The 21,925-nt window shown below is 35.2% G+C and overlaps 4 protein-coding genes across 4 annotated transcripts; all 4 read left to right on the top strand.

Moving 5' to 3' along the window:
• The first annotated feature begins 453 nt into the window (after positions 1-453).
• LOC111289732 (E3 ubiquitin-protein ligase HOS1-like) lies at positions 454-6,445 on the top strand. Its single transcript, XM_022881005.2, has 10 exons — positions 454-698; positions 1,037-1,436; positions 1,580-1,714; positions 1,813-1,988; positions 2,366-2,773; positions 2,876-3,034; positions 3,801-4,298; positions 4,641-4,787; positions 5,002-5,726; positions 5,871-6,445. Exons 1-10 carry the CDS (start codon positions 576-578, stop codon positions 6,028-6,030), a joined length of 2,931 nt encoding a protein of 976 aa, XP_022736740.2. The 5' UTR covers positions 454-575; the 3' UTR covers positions 6,031-6,445.
• Positions 6,446-8,991: 2,546 nt separating this feature from the next.
• LOC111290547 (transcription factor KUA1-like) lies at positions 8,992-11,675 on the top strand. Its single transcript, XM_022881894.2, has 3 exons — positions 8,992-9,490; positions 10,249-10,457; positions 10,969-11,675. The coding sequence occupies exons 1-3, from the start codon at positions 9,220-9,222 to the stop codon at positions 11,470-11,472; spliced, it is 984 nt and encodes a 327-aa protein (XP_022737629.2). The 5' UTR covers positions 8,992-9,219; the 3' UTR covers positions 11,473-11,675.
• A 438-nt stretch (positions 11,676-12,113) lies between these two features.
• On the top strand, positions 12,114-14,721 carry LOC111290546 (O-fucosyltransferase 30-like). The gene is made up of 2 exons (XM_022881893.2): positions 12,114-12,727; positions 13,346-14,721. Exons 1-2 carry the CDS (start codon positions 12,255-12,257, stop codon positions 14,439-14,441), a joined length of 1,569 nt encoding a protein of 522 aa, XP_022737628.2. The 5' UTR covers positions 12,114-12,254; the 3' UTR covers positions 14,442-14,721.
• Positions 14,722-15,409: 688 nt separating this feature from the next.
• On the top strand, positions 15,410-21,795 carry LOC111289685 (peroxisomal acyl-coenzyme A oxidase 1-like). Its single transcript, XM_022880933.2, has 14 exons — positions 15,410-15,660; positions 16,797-16,905; positions 16,991-17,052; positions 17,289-17,498; positions 17,772-17,859; positions 17,932-18,094; positions 18,528-18,726; positions 18,956-19,153; positions 19,401-19,532; positions 19,868-19,988; positions 20,305-20,415; positions 20,723-20,792; positions 21,061-21,244; positions 21,333-21,795. Exons 1-14 carry the CDS (start codon positions 15,523-15,525, stop codon positions 21,540-21,542), a joined length of 1,995 nt encoding a protein of 664 aa, XP_022736668.2. The 5' UTR covers positions 15,410-15,522; the 3' UTR covers positions 21,543-21,795.
• The last annotated feature ends 130 nt before the right edge of the window (positions 21,796-21,925 follow it).

Below are 21,925 nucleotides of genomic sequence, written 5' to 3' on the forward strand. Positions count from 1 at the left end.
GTTTTTTGGAATGAAAATGATTGTACGAAGTAATATATAGATATGGGATTTTTTTTTTTTTTTAAAATTAAAATTAGGGTGTCAAGGATGGAGAAGTTTTAAGCTTACAATATGTTATTTTAGTTGCTTTTTTGTTATGAATTTCTTGACCATTTATTTATAACCAAAAGAAAATAAAAAATATAAGAAAATATTTTTAATATAATTTTTTTTCTTATTTATTAAATTATGATTAAAGTTTAAATTCAAAACCGACGATAAGGTTACATGTAATACAACTATACACTACTAGACCAAATTATTTATTTATGTGGGCTGCTTTTTGGGTATCTAATCGACCCGGTTTGATCCGACCCAAGCCCAATTATCTCCTCCCACCGCCATGATTGGGAATCCAAATTGCCATGTACATCACCAATTAAAAAAAAAAAACATCCGTCCATCAAAAAAGTTGTTTTTTTCTTTTTCTATTATTAATTTTCCGCTCAATTAGCCCTAAACCCTTAGAACGCTCTCAAACTTTACTCACTTTTCAAATTTTCCTCTTCTTTTTCCGGAACAAATCCTTGACAAAAATGGAGAGACCCGAAATCAACGGTCCGATTTTCCCTTCAAGCTCGGCAAGTAACGGCCGCTCCGCTAGATCACCGGCTCCTCTTCCTCCTCTTCACCCCAACTTCAGTAGCCGAGCCGTTCAGGTTCCCTTCCCTAACTGCCAACTGCAATACCCTAGCGCTTTACATTGCTTTGATTTTTAATCTTTTTTATTGTTTTTTGCTGCTTTATAATGTTACTGTAATAAGGAATTAAGTTCATATTTGCTTGCATAGAATTGATTCTCTTAGAAACTTTTTTAGTTAAATGATAGAATTTTAGATTCAATTAATTAATCTTTAAAAAAAAAAAAGTTGAGGTGAATTAATAGCTTATTATGTAATGGTAGAATGAATTATTATATAGCTTGAGTGTACTGTTTTTCGGAGATTGTACTATGGGAAATTATATATTTATATTAGGTTTTAATTTTAAATTTCAGGAAGCTTTGGAACACTTGGCATCGATCGACCTTAGTGAGTTAGTCAATGAGGCGAAAATTGAGTACTGTCGAGCAACTAGAGATTTAAGAAGCTGTGGACGTTATGTACAGCATGCTTTGAACTCGTGTGGACATGCCTCGTTATGTGCGGAGTGTAGTCAACGGTGTGATCTTTGTCCAATTTGTAGAACCCCAATAATAAAAAGTGTTGATAATAGACTTCGCCTTTGCCTTCGCCTTTATGATGAGTGCATAGATGCTGGCCTCATTTCTAGAAGATGCAACGAGAGGTTTCAAGATAAAGAAGATAGAGATAATCAACTGACTGCTGATGTTCAACGTCTTTTTTCATTTTTTGATGCAGCCTTGAAGAATAACCTGGTTTCTTTGGTTTGTCATTGTATCCTTTTGCTGTTTTTCTATTTATCAAGTTCAGCCTTTTAGGGCATATTGGTTTGTTTCTATTTTTTATAACATGCCCCAAATTCTGTTGTCGTGGTTGTCTTCCAGAAGTTCATGTTACCTTTAACAGAAAAATAACAGACGTTACAGATATATGTATGGATGAAACTGCTGTTTCCAGTGATGCTGTCACTGCTTTGTTGCTGGATGAGAAGGTTATCAAGGATTGGGTCAAGTTGGCGTTTAAAAACATTGCAACAGAACTTCAAGGGATATGTATCCTTAAAGATTTTGTGAAATGCTTTAAGAACTATGCTATTTTGGTATTTTGCCTATACCATGTGTGTTGGGTGTTCCCTAACAGTTTTTATCAGATTGTCTTGAGGTCGAGGAAATGAAAAATAGGTTAGCTTTGCTTCTAAAGTTTTCAGTACATCTGGCCAGCTTATCCTGTGTGCTTGAAGTTTTGGAGTCATCTTTCAAGGGTCGTTTTTCAGCACAACTCCATGACTTGCACCATCTTCAAGAGAGTATATTGAAGACAAAGCAGGTTCGATTTAGTTAGCTGAATGTTTTAGCATATTTTAGCATCTTTTAAGAGCAATATGTTTGTAACCAAGTCTCGGAACCTACTATCTTGAGAGCCAACTAAATATAGAATAACAGCAGATGGAGTTTGGAATTTTGAGAAATTAATCACTGCCATTTGATCATTGCACTTATCTGAACTTCTGGTGGCAATGTTATTATGTGCACCTTTTGTCTTTGAATGCTGTAATTGTGTCATTAGTTTCATTAAAATACTCATTTTAGCCTTTCACTGGACAAATGAAGAATGGTTGTCTCATTAGACTTTATAGCTGATATAGGCTTTACCAATCATGCAATAATCAATATTTTCTAACACTATTTGTTCTAAGTTTTCAGCATCTTGAGATCACAATATGGTGTATTAGGCACCAATTCTTGGAACATGTGAAGTCTCGTCATGCTAATTTCACATCCTGGTGTAATCTTGTTCGTGAAAGGAAATCAGCTGCAATTAAGCGTGCATGGCCGCCTGATGCGACAGATCACTCAGCTGACTCCATTGGACAGTGCGGTTCTCTTTTCATTGAAGATGCCCTATCAAATCTTGACATAGAGCAGGCAAACAACCAGGAGATAGGAGGAGAGTCAGGTTTTGCATTTTTGCAGAAGAATGGAGCCTTGTCATTTTTACAGTCTAAAATAGAGGGAATGACAGGATGTTATCCTTTTGAAAGTCTTCGAGCTGCTGTGGACATCCTCTTTCTACGTGGTAGTTCTGATTTGGTGATTGCAAAGCAAGCAATTGTATCCTTCTCTTTTATATATGATTTTCATTTAGGATTTGTCTGTTGATAGGACATGTTTCCAGTTAGGCAAATGCCTTTAATTTTCTTAACTGAGATGCAGTTTGTATATTACCTGTTTGATCGGCATTGGAGTAGGCCTGAAGAAGAATGGAGACATATTGTGGATGACTTTGCAGCCTCCTTTGGTATAAGCAAGCATTCATTACTTGAATCATTCACTTTCTGCCTTCTGGATGATCACTCAGATGAGGCTTTACTGGTAATTTCCATATCTATTCTTACAAAAGCTTGTTATGTCTAAATGCCCACTTTTGCTTGCTGTCAAGGCACCATGCAGATTTCTGATTAATTCTATGAACTTTGCGAATGACATTGCCCCTTTAACTTCTCTGCTACTCACTACCTCCTAATTAAATGGATTAGTCTGATGATTTCTATTGCCATTAAATTATACTATGATATGTAGATTGGTATGAGTGTCCAGCTTGCTTAAAGTGACTTTTGAAGTATATTGCTAAATGGATTTCTATTCTAACTTGCTTGCCTAAGCTTTGATGTGAACTGTACCTTAGTGATAAGACTTGAATGTTGAGCATTGTTGTTACTATGCACAGAGTTTTAATTTTGCTGGTTAGCTCAAACTAGTGGTATTATTTTTAATTTTGACCTCAAATTCTGTCCATATTTACCATTGCTGGTTAAGCTCAAATTAATTGGTATTATTTTTAATGTTTGACCACTAACTCTGTCCATATTAGGTTCTTCCGTTTTCTCCTGTAAATGGTCGTTTCTTTTTCTAATAGTGAGTTCTAATAGACTAATATCTTAGTGAATTAATATAGTTCCTCTAGCCAAAATTAATTATTTGACCATATTGTTGTGGACCATTGTCTTGTGTAGAACCATGTCCTTGTTTAATTTTGGGGATGACAGTAGAGAACTATTTTGTGTCCTTCGAGCTATGCTCATTCACTCTTAGTATAATTCCATGTGCTGATTATTTTTAACTAAATCAAATTTCTCAGGAATCTCGACAACTTCTTCCAGAGATCTCTGGTCCAGCAACTCATCCTAAGATTGCACGAGTTCTGTTAGAAAGGCAGGATGCTGATGCAGCTCAAATGGTGTTACGTTGGTCTGGTCGTGATACTGGATCACAGTTGGTTTTGCTTAGTGAGGCTGTCAATATTGTTCGGGTGAAAGTGGAGTGTGGGCTTTTGACTGAAGCATTTATGTATCAGCGAATGCTGTGTACCAAAGTCCGAGAAAACAAGTTCAAGTATAGAGCTAGTGGGGATGAATTTGATGATCTGAAAGTTCAATTCAGGTCCTGGATGGACTGGATAGAAGTATTGGTCACTGAATTTTGTTGTTTATGTATTCGGAGGAATTTGGTAGATCGGATAATAGAGTTACCATGGAATGCTGATGAGGAGAAATATATCCACAAATGCCTGTTAGATTGTGCAACTGATGAACCCTCAACTGCTATTGGAAGTCTCCTTGTTGTATTTTATCTTCAGGTAACTTGCAGAACTATGAAAGATCAATAAAGGGATATCATCTTGACTCTTATGTCATTTTAACTTAATATCCATATATGTACTGCATGGAATGGTGTAACATTTAGGTTTGGGCTCATGGATGCTGTATATTGTTCATGACTTGGCCTATGTTTAGGTCTTAAATTGTTATTGTGTTTCACATTTTAACTGTTAGATGCTCTATAATTCTCATTTTTGGCTGATCCAATGGATTCCAACATCACTTTTAGGGGTGCTTTTCTAGGTTAAATAGATGATTATTACCGTGTATTATCAGTGTATTACCAGAGCTTATGTATTAGTTTTCTGTTACTAATCCAGCGCTATCGATATGTTGAGGCATGTCAAGTCAATGATAAACTTTGGAGCTTGGAGCAAGACTTCATTTCAACTCATTCTGTCAAAGAAGAATTTCTAGAAATTCTATCCAGAATGGAATCACGTCGTCAGAGGAGAAAGGAATTGGTTGTAAGTGGTTTAAACTTTGAGGGTATTCTTGTTGCTGCTATAAAAGCAATTCAATTCTATCATTTTTACCCTTTTTTTTTTAGGGGAGGGGGGGGGGACTTTATGGTTATGGAGTTGGTCTTGTTTGAAGAATGAATTTGTTTTCCATGCTTGGTGACTGGTAGCAAGTAGCATTTATAGCAAATCTACTGACTTGCTTACCTTTTTTCAATAGGATAAAGGTATAGAATTGCTGCCAGAAGTCCTGCAGCAACAAGTGAAGACTGGAACATTGCCTGATGTTGCTTCTGGTCAAGAGGATGAAATGCCAGCAAGATCTTGTCTTCCTGAGTTGCAAGAACCAAAATTAGCTGGTTTCTTGGTTCCCTCCACTTCTGATTCTATTGTTCTACATCCAGACCATGCGGCTACTCCTTTGAGACCACCAGTTTTTGAAATTCCTAAAATATTGGGTGGTAACGTCCACATTTCTCATGTTGAACCTGGTAACCACGGATCTGCATCAATTCTCCAGGGAAGGTTATTTGGAGATGCAGAACGAGTATCAAGTGTTGAATTTGGCAAAAACTTCAAATTTGAGGACATCTCAAGTCCTGGAATTCATCTTAGAAGTCCCGCTTATGCTACACCATTGAAAGGAATCAGTTGGAGTTCATCAAGAGAGCTTCCAAACAGACACCTACAAGAAAGACAATCTGATAAAATCATTTCAGAGGCTGAGCAAAATGGGTTTGTTAACCAAGTCCGCAATACAAGTCCTCCATATTCCCGAAGGGTGAAAGCTAATCCCACATCCACAGCTAGCAGCAACTATGGTTTGTTTAAAGGTTCTGCAAATAACTTGTGCTCTAATATTTCTGGTAAGAGGGGCCAATCATACGGAGATGACAGACATGGGAATGTGCCTCCTACAGAAGATTTAATGGATGTCTCTTGGAGGTAAAGCTTTTGATTTCTTCTCTTATTCTCTCTTTTCCTTTGCACTCTCTTATGTATGGTTCTAGACATCGCGATAATCACATGGGGGGGAAAATTTTGCTATATCATCTTTTCATCTTGTTTCTTGTTTTTGCATATCTGCAGCCGTGGAGAGAGGTCTTTTGAGGATAGAAATGCAAATGGGGTGCTGAGATGGAGATCTGATGAAACTAGTGATGAGGAAGAGCAGAGTCCAAGCAGAACCATAGAAGTTGGTGCAACCCCCATGAGGGGACATAGAAGAAGGACATTTGCCAGAAGATGAATGTTGTGGATGCCGATGTATTTCACCATTCTGTCACCTGAATATATTCTTATCCTTCCCATAACTACTCGGCAAGAATGAGCCTGAAGCGACCCAACCCTGTAAATTAGGGGTGAGAGTAGCATTGCTCATGTTGCACAGTTTTCATTCGGGGAAAAAGGTACAACTGTCTTATACTGGTCTAGAATTTGCGTGTATCTCAGATTGAGAGGAGCTGGTTATTGGACCATGGTTGTCTTCTTGATATCAAGTTCATGAAACTAAGATTTTTGATAATTAAAGTGATCAATTCATCAAGGATCACTCATAATTTTTGTATTTTGTTTTTTTAAGTGAGCTCCAAGTGCTTAAGGCACCATTTTGATACTTCCTAGTTTGTTGATCTTAGTAAAAACATTTTTATTTGCATGCTGAAGTAGAGAAAGAAATTAAAATTGATCGAGGATGAGCTTATATCTATGTGAAAAAACTATCTCATTCAATTAAGAATCCCACTAAAAGGAAAAAAAAAAAAGAAGCTCTGAACAATAACCCAATCAAACGGACACCATTTAAAGGACTTGACAGAGACCATTTGGGCAAAACCTCAGCAGGCATCGTCTGCCATGTTGAGGGAAAATAGGTAAAGTAGCGAAGGTAGAAGTGCGACAAACCCAATCGAAAGGTAATATTCTGTGATTTAATAATTCATATCAAAGTGCTGCTAGCTAATCGGTCAAATATAAACATTATCTTCTATATATTTTTTTGGTGCATAGAAGTATCTTTTATTTGTACATTTCATGTTCATATGGTTGAAATAAAGAGATTTTTTTAATAAAGTTCAAATTTATCGATTTATTTTTTTGTGGGCCAATTTAAAAGGATTGTTTTGGGCCTATGTTATTGGTTTTTGGCCCAATTTACTACTCAACTTCAGTTTGAACCTTAGGTTTCTTTAAGTTATGGGCTTTTGGCCCAATTGACTAAATCGGTTACAGAATGTGGTATAAATAACGGGTGACCTAACCCGCTCCCTTCCAAAAACATCGAAAAAAAAATTCCCACCAAATCTCAACGGTATTCTTCTTTCATTTTTTTTTTCCTTGTTGATTCTATTTCCTTGCCTTTTTCTACTGTCTTTGCTTCATCTTTTACAATAATCAACCTTAAACCGCACATTCTAATTTTAAAACTTTTTATTCTCTTCATTTTCTCTTTCCTTTAATTTTATAACGATATACCCTAAATTTTTTCTTTTAAACCTAACTTTTAGATTTCGTGAGCAATTTGACGGGTTCTTTCATCCTAGAAATCTCCGTAGTTTTTAACATTTCTGTTCTCTCTTGCTTCTTCAGATTGTGTAGACTTGGTATTTAAAACAATTTAGTTTAAGTTTTACAAAAATTAAGAAAATTTTTTCTCAAAAAATACAAAATTTAACCTAAAAAACAGTCATACGTCGCATTTAAATGATTCTACGTGTACGGTCCAATTAAAGATTATGTTCGTTCCCAACAACGTCCTCACCCTACACGTGTCAATTAAATCATTCCTTCAATATGATTTCTCTCTCCCACTCATTAAAAATAATGTTTTTAAATTTGTACAATATTTTGTTAATAGTATTTACAAAGTTAGTAGTAATATTTTATTTTGTTTTACCTTTTTGACATTGTTCTTGAGATGGACCTTTGATAAATGGATTTTCCTTTTTTTTTTTTTCTGCTTTATAAAACAAAGGGAGAAGAGGTAAGGGCATTTGGTAATGCAAATTTTTACCATTTTTCTTTATTACTTTATTATAGGACAACAATTAAAAATTAGATCTATTAATTTAAAATATGATACGAAAATAATAAAAATAAAAAATATAAAAATATTAAGGTTTAAATTTTAAAAAAATTATAAATAAATTTAATAAAATTAAAATTTATATTTTATGTTTTTATATTTATACAAATTATAATATATAATTCTTGTATAAAATATGATATGAATATAATATTTTACATAATATGATAACATAAACTATTAAATTTATTATATAAAAACAATAATAAATTTTTATGTAGAAAAATATAAAATGTAAAATATAAAGACATGTAAAAGATTTTTGAAAAAATACTATTTGTTTCCTCGCATTTGTTTCAATATTTTATTTTGTTTTTTTTTTTTTACTTGGTGATAATTTGTTGGTTTGACTATAATGTCTCATTCATAAATAAATTGATTTTCTTATTAATTGATAGATCTTTATATAAGTATTCTTATATTTTGTATTTTTTAAAAAATAAACAAAGCAACTAAAAATACAATAAATTCAATCATACCATACATTTTGTTTTTCATTTTTTATGATAAGATAAATTTCCACTTAAATTAAACTTGAATGCAAGATCTTGAATCTTTCCTAAATAAAGAAGCATCACATAACTATTAAATCAAGTGCACATCTTGCATTATACCTTAAATTTGCATCAAACAATATTTGGTGCATCAAACATCAAATCATACTTTGAAATATATATATATATATATATTCATATCACAATCTTACAAATTTAGACTTGTATCATACTAATAAAATATTCTTTGTTATCCTTTTGTTAACAAAAAATAAATGCTTATCCACATGTACACTAAAGGTACTTTATCCTACCTTGGTAAAGAAGTAAACATATTTTTTCTTTTTTCTTTTTAATATTATAGGCCAAAATATTAAAATTTTACTTTTAATAAGACAACCTTAGATCTTACTCCTTTTGGATAATACTTGTTTAATTTTTTTATTTAAAAAAAAATGGAGAGACAACGTTGGAGTAAAAAATTGTTGTTAAATGGACTCATGTTGAAGTCAACTGCCCCACACCAAAGCGCACATAAGTCAACCAATTTTGACCAAATCAACGGATAGAAATCCAAATTGTTCATCTCTCCGAGAAAACTCCGCGAAGCACCGGATCATTTCATTTTCTCTGTAATAAAAACATGATATATGGAAACCGTCTGTACCTCTTTCTCTCTCCCATCTGCTAATACAGACGGAGGGAGGAGCCAAATAAGGAAAAAAAAAATTTTTTTTGGGGCCAAAGGTAACGGCCTAATCCACATGCGATTTGGTTTCGGACCTTCAAAGATCCGATTCGCAATTATCTCTCTACTTTCCCGTCTGATCTTATCCAAAACGAACCTACCAGGGCGGGAAAAATGACGCGTCGGTGCTCGCATTGCAGCCACAACGGGCACAATTCTCGGACCTGCCCGAACCGAGGGTTCAAACTTTTCGGAGTCCGGTTGACTGACGGGTCGATTCGGAAGAGCGCCAGTATGGGCAATTTAAGCCAATACTCGGGGTCGAATTCGGGCGCGCATAACGGAAACGGGTCGGGTTCACCCGGTGAGGGTCCGGAACACGCCGACGGCTATGCTTCTGAGGATTTTGTCCCCGGGTCGTCTTCGAGTCGCGAAAGGAAAAAAAGTATCACTTTTTTCAAGGATTAATTTGATTTTTCTTATTTTGCTTAATTTTATTTGCTTTATTGCTTTGGGTTTTTATTTGGGGGTTAATTAGAGTAAAGACTCTTTAACTTGTATAAAAAAAAATTCCAAATACTTAAGTATTTGCTTGGGCTTAAAGATAGTATGATAGTTTATGGATTTAGAGTAAAGTTGTATTGTTTCAAGGTAAATTTGGAATTTTAATTTAGAATTATTTTTCTTTTGGTTGAAATAAGGTGGGTTGTTGTTGAATTAAGAAATGGATCATATAACTTAATGTCTTTAATAATGATGTAGAGTATCTAAAGATATGTGAAAATGGTGGATAAAGAAATATGAGAAGCACGGGGGGGAGGTTTATGATCAGAGATGTTAAGGATTTTAATCCCAAAAAATTTTGATGACTATGATGTGAAATTTATTGGTTTAAATTATGTTCTAAAAAATGAGATTATCAGGTGTGTTCTCACTGAATTTTGGAGGTAATATAATTGTGTTTTTTTTTTTTTGGGTGCCTGTGATTGTCTACACGGTTCTTGTTTTGGATAATCCTCTAAAATATTGATCATAGACACTGGTCATGAGAAGTCTAGCAGCCACTGACAATGGTAGAATTTAAATGGTATAGTAATGACTAGGTTGCTACTTTCACGTCAATGTTTAGTGTAGGAAAAAGTATAGTAAGCAAGGGTATAGTTTCTGCTATTATTGAATTTAGTTATATGATTTGTTTTGCAGGCGTTCCTTGGACGGAAGAGGAGCATAGGATGTTTCTACTTGGACTGCAGAAGCTTGGGAAAGGTGATTGGCGTGGAATCTCACGCAATTATGTTATATCAAGGACTCCTACTCAAGTAGCTAGCCATGCCCAGAAACATTTCATCAGGCAGTCCAATGTCTCTAGGAGAAAAAGACGTTCCAGCCTCTTTGATATTGTAGCAGATGAAGTTAGTGCCGTTCCCTCTATGATGATACCTCAATTGTCATATCTTCCTTGTATGAATAACAAATTTGACTCAGTAGTTTTTGATTGACTATTTTTGAACCTTTAACTACTTTTATCCATTAAGAAATTAATAGTGTAGATATGACTAGGATGAACATACCCTTGAGATTTCTGTTCTTTGCCTGTGCATATTTTACTTCTTTATTGTTGGAATTTATCATTAGCTCACTTACTTTGTCTAAATAATATTAATTCCAGAAGATATGCTTTGTTTTATACCGAATTAAAATGGGAAGCCGTAGTTTTTCCTATTTTATTACAGTTTTTTTGGTGTGTAGTTATTCTATCTTATTGCTTTTAGAGATAATTGGTTTATCCAATTTACATACAATGTCCATATGAACATTCTTCGGTGAATTTGTTTTTATGGATGCATTGCAATTGCATCCAATGCTGGTAAACATTGTGTATTTTCTCTTTGTCTAAGAGATTTTTTCTTCACATTCTTGCAGTTGGGCGACACTCCAATGGTATCTCAGGATTTGTTCTCTGCAAATCATCCGCAGGCTGAAGCACCGAGCAATGACCAGTTGCCTATTCCTCCCCCATTGGATGAAGAAGATGAATCAATGGATTCCAACAACTCGAATGATGGGGAAACTGTTCCTCCACATTTGGAGAGCTCACAACCTTGTTACCCAGTCGTATATCCTGCTTACTTCTCACCATTCTTTCCATTGTCATTTCCATATTGGATGCGTTATAACACAGAACCAACCAAGAAGGAGTCACATGAAGTGGTCAAGCCAACAGCAGTACATTCAAATTGCCCGATCAATGTTGATGAGCTGGTGGGCATGTCAAAATTGAGTTTGGGAGAATCTATTGGTGATAGTGGCCCATCCTCTCTTTCATTAAAACTTGATGGTTCGTCTAGACTGTCTGCTTTCCATGCCAATCCTTCTCCTGGTACTTCAAGCATGAATTCAAGTGGGAGCCCAATTCATGCGGTTTAAGACCGACTTTATCTGAATTATTGTCTTGTGTTGGCTCAGGGACTCTGAGCAGTACAGGTTATTGTCAATAGAAGACTAATAATGTGCAGTCTGGTTTGGGTTTAGTTATATATTACTTTTGTGGGATCAACCCAATAAGTTTGTTTCTGTTTTTAGTAATTTAATTCAATGCTTAGCTTTAGGCTGTAGCGTCTTCTTAGAAATTATTTGAATCTTCTAACGGTGTGTTCCTCATGATGGGCTTCACGCCTCCCTACAATCCCTGTGTGTTTCCAAATCTACTTTTCCCATGCTCTCTCTCCAGCAATTCACGAAGCACATCTGAAACAGCAATTGCCTTCCATTGATATGCAACACATTGAAAGAAACCATATGCATGGGTATGGATGCGGATATTAATTCTGCTGGTGTTACCCAGAAGAGGCCTCAAAGTCTTCTTGAAAAAGTAGTCGGAGGTGCTCGGTGATGATGGCAGGGCCAACGGGGGTTCAAGCTCTAGGCCAGCCCACATGTAGTTGCCCTGGAACCCGGTCTTATCGGGCTTCTTCTTGTAACAGGATCCAGTTTGTTGTAGACCTGTGGTTTTACTTATATGGTAGCCCATCCATGAAAATGGATAGCACGAAGGGCCCGTAGCATACCCAATTAAGGAGTCTTGATGCCCCATTAAAGCCCAACCCCTAGAGACAAAAAACCAAGCATTTTCCTAACCCAGGCAGAAAATATCATCAAAACGCCCCAAAAAAGACCCATCAAACACGACCAACAAGACCGAAAAAAACATGTTCAGGCTCAACAGAACCATTGCCACTCCCAAGCTATGGAACAAAAGGAAATCCCAACAGCAACAACAACAACAACCACGCAGATCTCCATTCTTTTTCCTCTCACTCTTTCTCCTTTCTATCCTCTTTTTCTTCTTCCTTACTTACACTTTCATCCCCAAATCCCTCTTCTCAAACTCTTCCAAAACGATAAACGAAGCCCTATACCCCCAGTACACACATTGCAAAACCCAGATTCCAGGGGAGAAATTCTTGTGGTATGCTCCTCATAGCGGGTTTAGTAATCAGCTTTCTGAGTTCAAAAATGCAATTCTAATGGCGGGTATTTTGAACCGTACCTTAATTGTCCCTCCTATTCTTGATCACCATGCCGTAGCTCTTGGTAGCTGCCCTAAGTTTAGGGTTCAAAGTCCTAAAGAGATCCGGCTTTCCGTTTGGGATAATGTCATTGAACTCCTTAGAAGTGGGAGGTAACTGGGTATTGCCCACTTTCTTTGTTTATATATATCAGTTTCAATTAATTTCTCTGGTAAATTGTTGAACATTTGTATGTTTGAATTCTGGGCTTTAGTATTTTTACCTTTTAGACTAATTTTCTTTTATTGATTCGCTTCTACTTTGTTGTGGCAAAATGTGGTTATACTTAATTGGTGATAAAAAAAAAAATACCACAAGAGAAAATCAGGGGTGTTCCAATCTTGTTTCTATTCTGTTTTTGTTCTTCAGCTATATACATACATACATATATATATATATATATATATATATATATGTGTGTGTGTGTGTGTGTGTGTGTGTGTGTCACTTTTAGCAGAAATAAATTGTTTTCTCAGCCTAAAGCTCATAGTAAACGTAAGATTTGTAACTTGGCGCTTTGATTTTCCTCTTGTTTTCTATGAATTATGAACATTTAAATTATTCCAGCTTATTTCTTGAAAACAAATTTTAGATTTTTTTTTTTTTTTTGGCAATGCTGCTGCGGACTTTGAATGCAGGAAGGTTCGATTACTAAACAAATTCAGTATTGCCCAACTCCATGTTTTTGTTTCTAGTTTATGTTTCAGTTACACTTCTATCTGTTGTTGCAGGTATGTCTCCATGGCTGATATCATCGATATTTCCGCATTACTTTCATCTTCACTTGTTCGAGCCATAGATTTCAGGGTTTTTATGTCCTTGTGGTGTGGTTTGAACATGGATTTGGCTTGCTCCTATGAATTGAATGCACGTCTGTCTATGGTTGATAGCCTAAAGCAATGTGGCTCTCTTCTCTCTGGGAATGATGGTAATATAGATCAGTGTTTATTTGCTGTAGATGAAGATTGTAGAACAACAGTTTGGATGTACCAAAATGAAGTGAATGGGGCGTTAGATTCATTCCAACCTGACGAACAACTCAAGAAAAAGAAGAAAATTTCATATGTTAGGAGACGTAGAGATGTATATAAGACTCTTGGACCTGGTAGCGAAGCAGAATCAGTCACTGTTCTGGCATTTGGAAGCCTTTTTACAGCCCCATATAAAGGTTCAGAGCTCTATATTGATATCCAAAAAGCACCAGGAGATCCGAGGATAAAATCTTTAATTAAAAAGATCGAGTTCCTTTCATTTGTCCCCGAAATTATAAACTCGGGAAAGGAGCTTGCTGTTCAGACAATAAAGGCTCCTTTTTTATGTGCACAGCTTAGGCTGCTAGATGGGCAGTTCAAGAACCACTGGAAAGCTACTTTTTTGGGTTTAAAACAAAAATTAGATTCATTAAGGCAGACAGGTTCTCGACCAATCCATATCTTTGTGATGACTGATCTCCCTCAAGGCAATTGGACTGGAACTTACTTGGGTGCTTTGGCTAGGGATTCAGCTAATTTTAGGCTGTATTTCCTGAGAGAAGGAGATTTGTTGGTGACGAAAACGGAGAAGAAACTGGCACTTGCAGGACATGGCCTGAGGTTTGAATCTGTTCCTGGCAGTATGGTTGCAGTGGCTAAGTTGGAGAAACATTGCTCTCCTGATATATTCCCCGATGTACTCCTATACATAGAGGAAACAGTTTGCAGTTGTGCATCACTTGGTTTTGTTGGGACTGCTGGGTCAACAATAGAAGAGAGTATTGAGGCTATGAGAAAATTTGGCACATGTTACAACTCCAACTCAGACAGCAATGTGACATATATTCGTTTATAGCTCACTTGATGGAATATAACTGGTTGTTATGTATGTTGAAGTCCCTAACTTCCACATCAGCTAGTTTGTTTATTGTCATACCTAAGGGACTGTGCTCCTGGCCACCTGTGATTCTGCCCATGCTTGCTTCTTATTCTTTGGATAAATCGGGTTCAAGATAAACCTAAATCCTAAACCACAATCAATTAACTATTAGGATTTTGCCTACTGCTATCAATTAAACGGTAGGACTTTCATATCTTGAGCATTTATCGTTTATTTTATTAATGCTTTGTCACAAGTCTATTTTGCATTAGTATTAATAGTATTTCATCACCTACGATTTTTTTTTTCTCATTCTGCCACTTTCAAACATGACATGAAAGTGACATTTATATTATTTTAGCTATTACAATATTATTATTAGTATGCTCCTGCAATCACCAAGAAACATGTTTATTGTTTAAGGCAAGAAAACAAAAGCCACACAGTGTCATAGAAGATGTCATCAAGGCGATAACTACAAGGTAGGGATTTTTTTTTCAAATTTATAGAAACAAAGTTTGGAGTTAATAAGAAAAAATTATAAATAATGAATTTTCGATCCAAAATAATTTTAAAATAAATTACTACTACCATATGTTAAAAGTTTCAATTTCAATTCAATAAATAAATTTTACTATATAAAAAGTTTCCGGGGTTTATATTGTATTAAAAAATAAAATTGAAAATTTAACCGAAACAATTTTTTTTTAGATTTAAGAGTCAATAATAAAATTTACATTGAAAATATTAAATAAAAAAATACGTAAAGAAAAAATCTAAGCAATTAGTGTTGGTTGTTAGGAACATGCATTTTCAAATATAAAACAGATTTTCACGTGCTTTAAACAGTTTTATTTTTTAAAAATTCGTAAAAAAAAAAAAAGATTCGAAAAGGATAATGATGCAAAAAAGGATATTTCACATTTAGATTCGCAGGCTTCCTTGCTCTTTTGTGGTTAGTTTCTATCAATTATTTTTATTTTGGATAAAACTAAAACCAAGTACAAATTCTCTGTTTTTCTTTTTGAAATTTCGATTTGAATCGAGAAAAAAAAAAATGGAGGCACTGGATTACCATGCGGAAGAGAGGAGAAAGGCGGAGTTCGATGTGGAAGAGATGAAGGTCGTTTGGGCTGGTTCTCCTCACGAGTATGAAATGTCCGATCGAGTTGCTCGTGTCGTTGCTAGCGATCCGGTGATTTAGTTTTTTTTTTTTTTTTAAAATTAAATTTATGTCTTTTTTATTTCTTGTTTTCAAAAATATCGCGGAGAAAAGTATATTACAGCAAAGTTTATATGTTTTAAGAATCTTGAGAGTTTTGGTTATTATAACTTGAGATTAAGCATATTATTATGTATCTTAAACCCTGTACGGATTTTATTTAGTTTTTCATTTTTATTGTTGCACGAGCCATTTATTTTTCTTTTCTTTTCTTTAGATTATTATCTTTTGATTTCCTCCTTGTTTGGTTTCGAGGAAATTATGAATAGGAACTGAAATTCTAATTATTATCGTTTCACTGTTCATTGCCAGTGATGGCTTAATTTCTGAGTTAATTTTCTGTCTCTTTAGTTCCGAGAACACGTGGGAAAAGAGTGAAGCTAAAGTTTGGACTTTGGTGTCTTAGTGTTAACTGGTTTGACAAGATATTGTTGACAACATGTGTTTTACTGTTTGTTGCTCACGAAAATGTAGGAAGAAATCCAATTTATGCTTGCTGCCTTAAATTCGGTATTCTATTAGGTCTGTTAGATGTGCATCAGCATTTGGGACGTTGAAGTATCTTTAAACATGATGTTCTTAAAGCTTTTCAGCTACCAGAGAAAAAACTATGATTTCTTGTCATGCTTCTTAGACTTGGAATAACTTTTATTTGTATCATAATTTCTAGTTCATTTGTTTTTGCTCTCCATTTGAGTCTTATTAATTCTTGAGTTGTGTTGAAGAATAGAAGAGTTAAGGCTTTTTAAGTTTTAACTATAGGGAAAAGAAAGATTGAGGAAATTCCGTAATTTACCTTAAGCTGTGGTTAAAATTTTTGATTACTGAGTTCTGTTGATTGGTAGTTCCAAAGTAATTGGCATAATTGGAAAAGTGAAATGAAGGAAAGATATGATTTACAGAGTTCTTTTCACCTTGTGGACTGGCTATCATATTTCTGCCTGTGCCAGTGACGTTGTAGTTATTTCCTCTTTTAGTTTCTGTCCTCATATTCAAGATTTCTTATTTTTCCCTCCTTCAGTGACTTAAAGGAGTACAGTTACTTTTCATTTTGGCATTTTACTGGTCTTTCTTTAATAATTAAGTAACCTTGTTGCTATTTTGTCTAGGTCTTTCGAAAAGATAACAGAACTATGTTAAGTAGGAAGGACTTGTTTAAAGATACTTTGAGAAAAGTTGCTCATGCATGGAAGCGGATAATTGAGCTTCATCTCTCTGGTTTGTTTTCCACTCGGTTTCTTTTCTTCTTCTAAATTGGGTTTTCCCCTAGATATCTGACTAATATCAAATCTTCTTATAACAGAAGAAGAGGTCAATAAATTATGGTTTTATGTGGATCAGCCTGCTTATGCAGATCTTCACTTTGTAAGTTGTGTTTTTCTTTTCCTGTTTCTAAGCTTCACAAGTTCTGTATGTGCCACTTCTACGCTAAGCAATATAGAAATGTTTGGAAAATGCAACATAAGTTGGTTAACTTCATTAGTTTTTCAAATTTAATATAAAATGATGGTCTCTTTTGTGCTCATTTCTGGGTTTGAAATACTTATAAAAAGGGCTTTGAAGTGTTTTTTTAAACCTCCTAATGTGTTTTTTCTTGATAGGGAATGTTTATACCTGCTATTAAAGGACAAGGAACTGATGAGCAGCAAGAGAAGTGGCTGCCAATGGCGTATAAGATGCAAATAATTGGATGCTATGCACAAACTGAACTTGGTCATGGCTCCAATGTCCAAGGGCTTGAGACTACTGCAACATTTGATCCTCAAACTGATGAATTTGTCATTCATAGTCCCACACTGACTTCAAGCAAAGTGAGTAAAATGGTTAACAACCTTTAAAATAATTATTTCTTTGACATTGATTAATTACATCATTCTAAGCAATGTGTCATGAGACGTGCTTCAATTTTCATTCTCAATGCTTTTTGACTCAGACACCCTCAAGTCCTCTCTCCTCTTTTTCTTGTGTGCAATGTGTAGTTTTCTTATAGGTTCTTTATATCCTTTGTGAAAGGTTTTAATCTTATATCAATCTTCATGTATTTTCTTGACTTAACATTATTTAATGGGGTTTTTCATTAATAGTGGTGGCCTGGTGGATTGGGTAAAGCATCCACACATGCTGTGGTTTATGCTCGTCTTATAACAGATGGTCAAGACCTTGGAGTGCATGGTAAATGCCAAATGAATAAACTTATTTACTTAGCTGGTATTTAAGATGTTAATTCAGAAATCCTTTTTTCAGGTTTTATTGTCCAGCTGCGTAGTTTGGATGATCACTCACCTCTTCCAGGCATAACAGTTGGTGATATTGGAATGAAATTTGGAAGTGGGGCATATAACAGCATGGACAATGGTGTTCTGAGATTTGATCATGTGCGCATTCCAAGGAACCAAATGCTAATGAGGTTTGTTCTCTAACCATGCCTCTCTACCTTGTTATCTCTTTTGACTGCTACTTTTTTGAAGGATAATATTTCATCTGTCATTTGATGTTTCTCTGGTGCCCATCTTGCGGAGGGAATTTAAGTTAACCAATAAGTTTAGAATTGCATGGTGGGAAGAATCTTCTGAATAAATCTTTCTTGGATGATTCCTGTAATTTGCATTTGCCTCGAGTGAAGTTAGAAAGATGCAAAAGTTTCTGCTACTTCACATAACCCTAGAGAAGTTTTATACTGCTCAGAAATCTAAAATTTGTAAAATTTCTTTCCTCAATAGAAGAAAATGACCCAAAAAGAAGCCAAAAAGTTATAATCTCACTCCTATAGTGTGATTTTCGTGGATAAACAGGTTGACTGTTCTGAAGTTTGCTTTCTTTTTCCTCTCCAAATGTCTCAGTGTTGCACAGGTTACAAGAGAAGGGAAATATATACAATCTGATGTTCCTCGCCAGCTGGTTTATGGTACTATGGTCTTTATCCGACAAAAAATTGTATCCGATGCTTCTTGTGCTTTATCAAGGGCAGTTTGTATTGCCACAAGGTATAGTGCTGTTCGTAGACAATTTGGTTCACAGAATAGTGGTCCAGAGACCCAGGTATATCATCTTTTGGATCTGATAGATATATACATGTTGTTTCCAGTATGGATTGCTGTATACCACTACCTTTTGTGATCACTTGTAATGGCTTTTTCTTTCCCACAGAAACTTTCAAATAATTGTGTTGAAGATTCTGCAATTTGCTGCAGCTGATTTTCAGAGTTAATTTTACATGTACTGAAGGCTGATGCATCTAATGCTTTTACATTTATATGTTTTATTTCAGGTGATTAACTATAAAACTCAGCAAAGTAGACTCTTTCCTTTGCTTGCTTCTGCCTATGCTTTCAGATTTGTTGGTGAGTGGCTGAAATGGCTATACACTGATGTGACCCAAAGACTGCAAGCCAATGATTTCTCCACATTACCTGAGGTTCATTCATGTACTGCAGGGTTAAAATCCATTACCTCTTCTGCAACTGCAGTATGTCACTAACCTTCACTACTCTTCCTTCTCGTAAATATATTGATTATTTTGCTGTAGCTAAATATATTTTGGTTGGCCAGTTATTTTGTATAATATTGCTTGTATCACCATTTTGATGGCATAAATTGTCTCTTTTAAAAATTTTAGCATCCATTACAAAATAACAGTTAATAACACCTTAGTTTTTTCTTTTTCTTTTTCTTTTTGGATGCTTTTAGCTTGAATAGAATAAATATGGTTGCAGGATGCGATCGAAGAATGCCGAAAATTATGTGGTGGTCATGGTTATCTTTCTAGCAGTGGGCTTCCTGAGTTATTTGCAGTTTATGTCCCTGCATGTACTTATGAAGGAGACAATTTTGTAATGCTTTTACAGGTATGTTACAACTTTTATTTTCAACCCCTTTCATCATCTTCATTTTGTTCTTTAGATGGTAGGCGATGAATTCCAGTGTTCTAATGGAGACTCAATCTGAGTATAGAGTGGTATCTCTTTCTATCTGTTTTGAGAATCTTTGACTTCAATATTGTATTAGCTAGTACTTCTGCTGTTTGTTGGTATCTTATGAAGATTGGATGAATCTATATTAAAAAACATGAAAGGGATATCACAATTGAAAATAGGGAATGAATCTAAAATCCTTAGATGTTCTGTTGATAATGATGCTGGGGTGCCATCTATTGACAATGTAAATGGAAACAATTCTGTAGGTTGCAAGGTTTCTAATGAAGACGGTTTCACAGCTGGGGTCCGGAAAGAAGCCTGTTGGGACAACAGCTTACATGGGACGAGCAGAACACCTCATGCAATGCTGTTGTGAAGTTGAAAGCGGTATCTGTTATACATTTTTCTTTCTTGAGCTTGTTTACTACTTATATTTGCTTTTCAAATTTTTGTCTTGGAAGATAAAAAATTGTCATTTTTACAAACATTAATTAGGATATTCCCAATGTCTATGAGTAGTTTGGCCAGTCGTTATTGATTTCTAAACAATTGTGAGCTTATTTCACTTCTATCTACAAACTATTGCCAACTTATGGACTGGTGTACATGGTGCTATTCTTACATCAGTTCACACTCATTGAAAAACTGTTATTAGTTTGGTAAATCACAACATAATAATTCCATTCCTTGTTTTGGCTTGCAGCTGAGGATTGGCTAAAGCCCAGTGTAATATTGGAGGCATTTGAAGCAAGGGCTGCTGGGATGTCTGTTACCTGTGCGAAAAACCTTAGCAAATTTTCAAATCCAGAAGAGGGTATGTTCTCTCTACCTCAATTCATAAGCATTCTCTTTTGTAAGTTATTTTTGCTTGACATGTTAGTCAACTGAGTTAACTCTTGCATGGTCCACTAATAGTGGGTCATGCTCTTACCATAAAATTTGGTGTACTCTTGAGTCTTATATTTAAAACTTAGGATGACTTTTCAATGAACATCATTTTGTTATGATAGTAAACAAATAGGTTCAATTTGTAAGGTAATGGTTGTGAGGTAGCCTCTTTGTTGAATTTGTTGATGTCCATTATTTTGATGTGTTTCCACATTCTCTATGTTTGTCTTCAGGTTTTGCTGAACTCTCAGCTGATTTGGTTGAGGCTGCAGTTGCTCATTGTCAGTTAATTGTTGTTTCCAAGTAAGCTTCTCCAGTCTTATCCACTCAAAATGTTGGGGCACAAGTTTAATAATTAATGAGGTTTCATATTGCGATGATTTACTTAAAGTCATATGAAATGATTGGTTTTCTGGATTGAAGGGGCCAAACTCTAATCCCTCATAAAATTTTAAATTTCATGGCAATTTTAAGGAATTGGAATTTGAACATCAATTCATGGGATCCATTAATTCTTGGCTGCTTCTGTTGTTTTCTGGAAAGGTAAATTTCTAAGGAACCTCTTTTTCAGGTTCATTGAGAAACTGCAACAAGACATACCAGGAAAGGGAGTGAAAAGACAGTTGGAGATCCTCTGTAATGTATATGCTTTGTATCTTGTACACAAACATCTTGGTGATTTCATCTCCACCGGCTGCATTACCCCCAAGCAAGGTGCACAAGCAAATGAACAGCTCAGATTATTGTATTCTCAGGTTTGTTACAGTAATTCAATTTAGTTAATATGGTGCGCAGCTTGAAAGACTGTTGTTATCTACTAGTTCTGATCTCATTTAATCATAGGTCCGCCCAAATGCTATTGCTCTTGTTGATGCATTCAATTACACTGACCACTATCTTAGCTCGATTCTCGGTCGCTATGATGGAAATGTGTATCAAAAACTCTATGACGAAGCATGGAAGGATCCTTTGAATGACACCGATGTGCCAGATGGTTATCATGAGTACATTCGGCCAATATTGAAGCAACACATTCTCACTGCAAGACTCTAAAATAAAAACCAATCATGTACCATGCCGTTGGTTCAACATTTGAACTGTATAATAGGTTATGAATGAATGAAGTGCCGTTATATTGACCGCCCGAAAGAAGAAGGTCAGGTTCACTTCTCTAGGCAGCTATTTACGGCTGATTAGTTATTTATCAAGTGTGGCAGGAGATCTTTAAATATAATGTAGTGTGATACAATGAAGGATATGTTTTTACTCATATGAGTGGTTACCCTAGTCGATCATTATTCATTTACGTGTGCTGCATGTATACTAAAGCAACTTCCAAGTACTCAAATAAGTTTCATAATCTACCTTTTGATCTTACAAAACGAAAAATAAAGAGTTGGATTCAAATAATTTTTCCTTTTCTTTTCAATGGAAAA

The sequence above is a fragment of the Durio zibethinus genome, chromosome 11 (genome assembly GCF_047325235.1).
Source record: "Durio zibethinus cultivar Kanyao isolate XHJ-2024 chromosome 11, ASM4732523v1, whole genome shotgun sequence".
Lineage (NCBI taxonomy): Eukaryota > Viridiplantae > Streptophyta > Magnoliopsida > Malvales > Malvaceae > Durio > Durio zibethinus.